The sequence below is a fragment of the Onychostruthus taczanowskii genome, unplaced genomic scaffold (genome assembly GCF_017590055.1).
Source record: "Onychostruthus taczanowskii isolate IOZ18803 unplaced genomic scaffold, ASM1759005v1 scaffold50, whole genome shotgun sequence".
NCBI lineage: Eukaryota > Metazoa > Chordata > Aves > Passeriformes > Passeridae > Onychostruthus > Onychostruthus taczanowskii.
The window spans coordinates 44551-52044 of record NW_024502569.1 but is presented as its reverse complement, the minus strand read 5'-3'; the positions used below and the strand labels follow the sequence as shown (position 1 = coordinate 52044).

At 44.2% G+C, this 7494-nt stretch overlaps 1 protein-coding gene across 1 annotated transcript; it reads left to right on the top strand.

The window, feature by feature from the left end:
• Positions 1-324: 324 nt before the first annotated feature.
• On the top strand, positions 325-6040 carry CCNA1 (cyclin A1). The gene is made up of 8 exons (XM_041416060.1): positions 325-456; positions 1534-1777; positions 2002-2123; positions 2799-3022; positions 3651-3855; positions 4717-4830; positions 5504-5637; positions 5960-6040. The coding sequence occupies exons 1-8, from the start codon at positions 325-327 to the stop codon at positions 6009-6011; spliced, it is 1227 nt and encodes a 408-aa protein (XP_041271994.1). The 3' UTR covers positions 6012-6040.
• Positions 6041-7494: the final 1454 nt, after the last annotated feature.

Here is a 7494-nt window from a genome sequence, read left to right as displayed (position 1 = left end):
CGGCGGGGCGGCGCGCCGGGGGTTGAGCCGCCGGGCTCCCAACCGGCCGGGGCCAACAGCCGCCGCCTCCAGCGGCCGCGCCTACGCAGGGCCGGCGGGCGGCCTGGGCGGCGCAGGGCGGCCGAACCCTTCCGTGGGCTGGTGGCGAGCGGAGCCGGGCAGCGCGGTGGGCCACCCGTCATCCTGCGGGGCGGGGGGAGGAAGGGGTTGCCAGGGGCGCATTTGTGGTCGTTCGGAGGATTTTTTAGTATTCTTTCCCCACCACGATTTCGTTTTATTTCTGTGGGTTTTTTCGCTCCTCCGAAAGGTACCGACGTCGGGGCGATGCATCGCACTGGAGAGAAGAGCCGTGCGGGGCGGCGGGAGTCCTGCCCCGCCGCCCTCCGCAGCAGCGGCGGCCGGGCCGTGCTGGGGGTGCTGACGGAGAACGGGCAGCAGCAGCGGCCCGGCGGCCAGGTGAGCCCCGCTGCCCGCAGCACTGCCGCCCTCCTGCCCGCAGAGCCCGGCTGAGCTCCGCGGCCCTGGGCTGGCAGCCGCCGGCATGAGCGGTGCACGCACCCGCCTCGAGGCTGCCGGCAAAGACCTGGCGTGGCGGGGTGAGAAGGTGACTCGGGCTCCAGTTCTTAAGCGTGAGTTTCCCGAGAAACCCTGCTAGTAACCGCACAGTCCTAACCTGCGGGTGTTTCCCCGTGGAAGTACTCTGCGTAAATAATTCATCCTGGAAGGAAGGGATACTACTCTAGGGGGTGGTTTAAGGAAGGGCTGTCCACTGACCCAAAGGTCTCTTTGGTGTGTGGTTAGCCGTGATCACTCCAGGGTGCCAGAGCCTTCAAGAAGTTCAAGTTAATGACGTGTCGTTTTTCTGCTTTTCTGTCCCTTGAGCCCTCCTGGAGGCTGCTGGTGGGGCAGGGTTAATGTTACTATTCTGACCTAAAATAGCAGCTGGTATGGGTACACAAACTCTTCTTGGTTTTGGCTGTATAAAGCCTCTAATTCAGCTGGTGGCTTACTGGTAGATGGTGTGAAGGATTGTAGCCTGGTCACACGTAGTCCTAGGGGTTGCAATGCTTAAGCTCAGAAATTCAAACTTCAGTTTTTAACTCTGTTTGAAGTGCCTTCTTGCCAGTGCAGTCCTTCCTAAGTCTGTGGCAGTGCTTGAGCACTTTTCTTAACTTGATGTACTTGCAACTGCTCCTTGCCAGAACTGAATGTGTAGCAGACTGCACTTCCCAGCCCCATTGGAAATGAGCAGCACCCACATTCTGCTTGGTGGGAGGCACCGAGAATGATGCTGCTCCACTGGTTTCCTGACTTTTACTACTCTTAATTTTTCTGTGAGGAGTCTGTCACAGCAAGGCAGAACAAGTGGCACCAACTTCAGAGGCATCAAATGTAGTTGGTTGCTTTTTGCATCAACTTTTGTTATTGGTGTCTGTTACACAAGGAAAGTGATTTTCTTTTTGAAAACAAGTGACACACTCTGTTTTCCTCCTGAGCTGCCCTCCCACAGTGTTACTGTGTGCTCTGTTTCAGGGTGCTGCTGTTATCAAGCGCTTTTCTAGCTTTGAAAACACCATCACTACATCTAGAAAAGATGAAGTGCCCAACTGCATCATCAGTGCTGCATCAAAGCAAGGATTTGCCATCTACATAGATGACTCAGAAGACAAAGAAAACTATAGTTGCCAAGTGTCTGAAGAGCTGGAATTAAGCCACTGTGAACTGGATACCAGTGCAATGACATCTAGCATTCACCGGCTGCTGGATCTGAGTTCAGGTAACTCCTGTTACTACTCAGATGGTGTCCATAGCACAACCACATGTAGGGCGGTTATGAGTTGTGAACTGTAAGCTAGTGAGTAGCTTATGTGACAATAAATAACACTTCAAGCTAACTTGGATTGTGTCTACATGAAGGGCAATACTTCTGAGCTAAAATTCGCAAGAGAAAGTCAAGAGATTAATTTTACAAATGTCTTGCTGCTTCCTATTACCTGTTAGGCTCTCCTATGGTAGTGGACACATCCTTCCAATCCCAGCCAGAGGATCACATGGAAGATGTTGTAACTCTGGCTGTGGGAGAGTATGCAGAAGACATTCATCAGTACCTCCGAGAGGCTGAAGTAAGTTGCTGTGAGAAGCTTATAGGTATCTGTGGTAGGATGCAATATTGCAAAGATCCAAGGCTGCCACTGAACTACAAAGAGAAAGTAAACAGTCAAAGTAATTTCTTAAGACAGCATATAATCAGTGATAAATTCTTCCAGGATTAATGCATCCCTGTTAATTGCTATGATGGGAGCATCTCTTGACTTGTTTGGTATGAAGAATTCTTGCAAATGGGAGCAGAATGCTGAAAAAATGCTAAAGCAGTTTGATGTGATCTCACTGATAGCTCTCTGGCTGTAGCAGTAGTTTCTTCTACCTTCTTGTGTCAGAGCAGTGAAGTGCAGTGTCCTGATGGGACAAAGGGAGAAAATCTGATTGGTTCATTTTCAGGTCCTTCTGAATGGCTCAATTGATGGCAAAGCCTGTCCATAGTCCAGAAAGTGTTTTACTATTCTCCCGCTAACACCGAAGCTTCAATCTGTCTCTTCAGTGTAGAAATACTACTTTCTAGAGATGTCACTAGCTGGGAATAATTACCACTAGCACAATAATTGTAGTTAGTACTTTTAGTTATTATTTCAGGACAACCCCTGCTCCTTTTAGTGTAAGTATAAAGCATATTCATCAGCTCAGCCATCCATGGTTCTTTTCAGAGTGATCATCCTGATTCTTCAACTCTTTCCAAACAGGTAAGATTTAGGCCCAAGCCATACTACATGAAGAAGCAGCCAGATATCACAACAGGAATGCGTGCTATCCTGGTAGACTGGCTGGTGGAAGTAGGGGAAGAATATAAACTTCGGACAGAGACTCTGTACTTGGCAGTGAACTTCCTGGACAGGTTTCTTTCCTGCATGTCTGTTCTCAGAGGGAAGTTACAGCTTGTAGGAACAGCGGCAATTCTTCTGGCTGCGTAAGTGTTTCATCTTCTGAAATCTTGGTGATTTGAAGCCTATTTTTGGGCTTAGTCTTGTAATGTAATTTGAAGGAAGGAAGGTTGCATTAGTAGGTAGCTTTTCATGATGTTTCAAGATTAGCAACGTGGGCTCCTTTGGTACTACTAAAATGAAACATTTAATGTTGAATGTGAAAAACTGTAGTGGGGAAAACTTGTAACCCTAAACACAGTAGCAGAAGCAATACAGTGTTAAACTGCTAGTCTGTAAGGCTGTAACTGGACTCAGTTGCAATCTACAGTTGGCCTTTAACTGTTCTAACTAAACAGAATAAGCACCATAGGTTAGGGGTGCATGGGTGTTTGCCTGGAGTGTGCTGTGTTACTGAGAGTTGCCCACCGAAAGCTTGCTGTTAAGAGCTAACAATGTGAGTGTATGTCTGTCTAGGCTGATGACTCAGAGTTCCTCTATATTTGCTCAAGTTTGAAACTAAATTGTTAGCTAGCCTGGAGGAACAAGTAAAATTAGAGCTTTCCACAAGTTTTAGTAATGTCATGTTCTCATCCTGATGTGGATATAGCATTAAGATTTATTTTATTATAACTTCAAAGCTGACAATGTGGCTTCAATATATCCCTTTTTTAGGAAGTACGAAGAGATCTACCCACCAGATGTGGATGAATTTGTCTATATAACAGATGATACCTACACAAAGAAGCAGCTGCTAAGAATGGAACACTTGCTTCTCAAAGTGCTGGGTTTTGACCTAACAACCCCAACCATCAACCAGTTCCTCCTTCAGTATATTCAGAGGCGTGGAATCTGTATGAGGACAGAGAACTTTGCAAGGGTATGGACTATCTGTCCTCTGGGACTGAGGGGGAAGAAGTGATCCTTAGAGGAGAACTACTTGCACTTCATGAAGCTGTCTCTGCAACAGGCCTAAAATTGCATGTTTCATAGTGGTGGCTTGTGTGCCGAGACTTCTGGGTAGATGCCTCATGGAAATCCTAGGTTTGGCCTGTCTTGTCTGATCAGGGATAATTCACTGACCAGGCAATTAGGTGGTAAAAATCTAGTGTTTTTTTTTAACAGTGCCTGTGTAGCAAGTGTGTCCTGGATTGGTGCTACTGCGTATTGCTCCACAATGACACAGAATATACCTGCATAGCTGCATAGGAGTTGCCTGGAGTAGGCAACCATGCTTAGAAACAACAACATTACAATAAAACATCTGACCACCTGCTTCTCTGCAAAGGGTGTAGGATTGTACAATGATTCTACTCCACCAGAGCCCATTCTGTGCTTCTTAGAGCTGTCCATTTATCCCTTATGTCCTGGTGGGATCTACCTATATAAACAAGAGCCTTAGCAGATGGGAAGAGTGTGTCTGTCAGTTTCATGCAACTTGACTTTTCTGAGTCTCTACCTCTAAAATCAAATCAGATCTGATGATGGAACCAGAACTTCAGATTAGAGTAGATGGGTTAAGCTTTAGCAAAATGAGGTCTTTCTGTCCCCCCCTGAAACATGATAAAGGACCTTCTGTAATAAAAACGGGACTGGAATGCTAATTCTTCTCACTAGATTTGTAGTTTATGCTTTTGTGCATCATACTGAGATCATTGCTGAACTTTAATACTTGCAGTATTGAACTGATTGTACCAACTAGGTTGATTCTTTTTTGAAAATTTTGGGTTTTCTTGTTCAGTATCTTGCAGAGCTGAGTCTCCTTCAGGTTGATCCTCTTCTGAAGTACCTTCCTTCACAAATTGCTGCAGCAGCTTACTGTTTAGCAAACTATACAGTGAACAGATCTTTCTGGGTAAGAACAACAACTGTGTTAATAAATAGCTCAAGCATTTTGTTATTGTTAGAACTGAGCTGAGAAGGAGGAGGAGTAGCTACAAAGTATATTGTTCAGAAGGCTGAAATCCTAGGATGAGTAGCTGTTCTTGAGTTAATGAGACTACCTGATAAATGACTGTTCAGTAAGCCTGAAATATTGTGCCTCTTCTCTGAAACGGAAGGGATTTTACTGTCTTGTTCACTTACGTCAAGGCTGTACCAAAGGCTTCAAAATGTCCAAAACTGCACCCCCAGATACAATTCAGGGTCCAATTCAGTTCTGGGAGAAAGGGGAGAACTGACTTTGTCTACTTGAGTGATTATACTACTGTGTAATTGTGGCTGCTTTACCACAAGCCTTGGTAGAACTTCCAGCTGTATGTTGGAGGAATAGCTTTAATGCAGAGTAAGATCCAGAAGAGATGTAATGGATGCACATGCTTAGAGCAGAAGGAGCTTGTCAGACTTCATGGCACCAAGGAAGACCTAGAGTGAAACTGATGGCACAATACAATTGAATCTTTTTCATGCTTAAAGAATCTAGACTGAGCTCTGATGTACTGGAAAGAGTTTCTGCTTCCGTGAGAAACCCATCTTCTAGATGACTGCTGGCTACAATAGAGTAACACTGTTTTTTCTCATCCGACCAGCCAGAAACACTTGCTGCATTTTCTGGATATTCCTTAAGTGAGATAGCGCCTTGCCTGACTGACCTGCACAAAGCATGCCTTGATGCATCCCATTGCCAGCTGCAAGCTATTAAGCAGAAGTATAAGCACCCAAAGTAAGTAACCAGTATGCCAGTGTCTTGGATAGCTGTAAGCACAGGATGACTCTGGTTTTCCAGCTTGGGCTGTGGCTGATGTAGCTCTCTCATAGTTGTCAGCTTGTAGTTCTGAAAGAGGAGCCTCCATCAGCCCCTTGAGGAGAAAACCTTACTGATCAGAAAAGTGATTAATCTATAAGTATGCAGATGCATTGGATAACAACTTTGTCTGCAGAGTTGCAGGATGATGCTTTTCTTATCCACTGCATTGCACAATCAGGTGATAGTTCATTTGACAAATCTGAAGGCCATGTCTGTAGTCACTTCATTTCTATTCCAGGTACCTGCAGGTGTCTCTTCTGGAGCTCCCAGCAGTTCTTCCTCTACACTAGACACTGTGGATCCTGGACTTGAAGATTACTGTATCCCAATCAACAAAGCTGGTCTAACATTTCATAGAGCACTGCGGGTCATGTGTCTGTAACCACAGTGATCAGAATGGTTTTTAAGCTAATATTTTTTAATGAGATGCCTTTTTAAAAATAGGTATTAGATTATAGCTGTTAACATAACTGAAAGCACTTTTAATAAATGTCTTATTACACTCTACTTGAATGAATCTTCTGACTTCTGTTAATACCTGCAGTAACAGTGAGTGGAATGAATTTTTGAATTTTTTTTTTGCTGTTTTGTTGGTTTTGTTTCTTTGTTTTTTTTTTTTTTTTTTTTTTTTGAGGGGGGGTGGGGTGGGTTTTGTTTTTACTAAATAGCTTTTTTTTTTTTTTTTTTTGGTTTTTTTTTTTTTTTTTTTTTTTTTTTTTTTTTTTTGAGGGGGGGTGGGGTGGGTTTTGTTTTTACTAAATAGCTGCAAGCATTTATAAGCTGGCTGGAGCGGATAAAGCAGAGCTTGAACCACCACAACCTGACATCCCTGTAGGCACAGTGATTTGCTGTAGTCCTGTTTGTTCTTTCTTCAATGAGATAAGATCCTTTGGGCATGAACAGAAGCTGTTTTCTGCGACTTGTTTACCGTATCAGACCAAGAACATCCACATGCAATTGTTCTTTGAACTCTGAACATGTTTGTAGAAGATCATCAATGTTGAGATAGAAGTCAAACTTCCCTTTATGGAAACAAAATAGGGGATTGCCCTGCAGGGAGTTGGGAGATTGTAGCTGGCAGAGCATTAGGAGCTTTTCATACACTGCTGAACAGACTGCTTTAGAGAGCAATGCTGAAAGCTATGAGGTACTGGAACAGCAGAGTTGACTGGATTGCTTCTGAGTCATTCTTGTAGCGTGGAGTGTTATAACAAACCTGTCTGAGATGACCTCTCATGTCAGCAGAGCACTGGTAATCTGTGTGAAGGGAGAGCAATGGGACAGAGCTATTAGCTATCTTAACCTGAGCTGCTACATGGTTTTGTGTCCCACTGTCAGTTATTTGTTAGGTATTGCTTTAAAAAAAAAAACCCAAACATCCAAACAGGACACCACTTTGTACTCTCAAACACAACCCCTGTCCAAAGTAGTTTAAAAATCAGTTGGTCATATTGGTCAACATGTAGAGAACTATAACCCACTCATATAAATGGTAAGGTAAATTTGAGGTGTGCTTGTACTGCAAGAGTTTAAAACTCCCAGGGCTTACTGCTTCCTAAGAGAGCAGTCTGTACAGTGTATTATGAGTTTCCAAGCAAGAACAGGTTTAACACTTGACACCAGTACACAATTCAGTAGACATATTAAGTAGCAGCTAACAAGCCTCTTATTTTAATTTTACAACCTGATTATGCCAATATGTGTGATGAGGCTTTTAGCTTTGGCATTCCCTCAATGTATGTAAGACTTCCTTTCCCTTAATTCCTCCCTGTG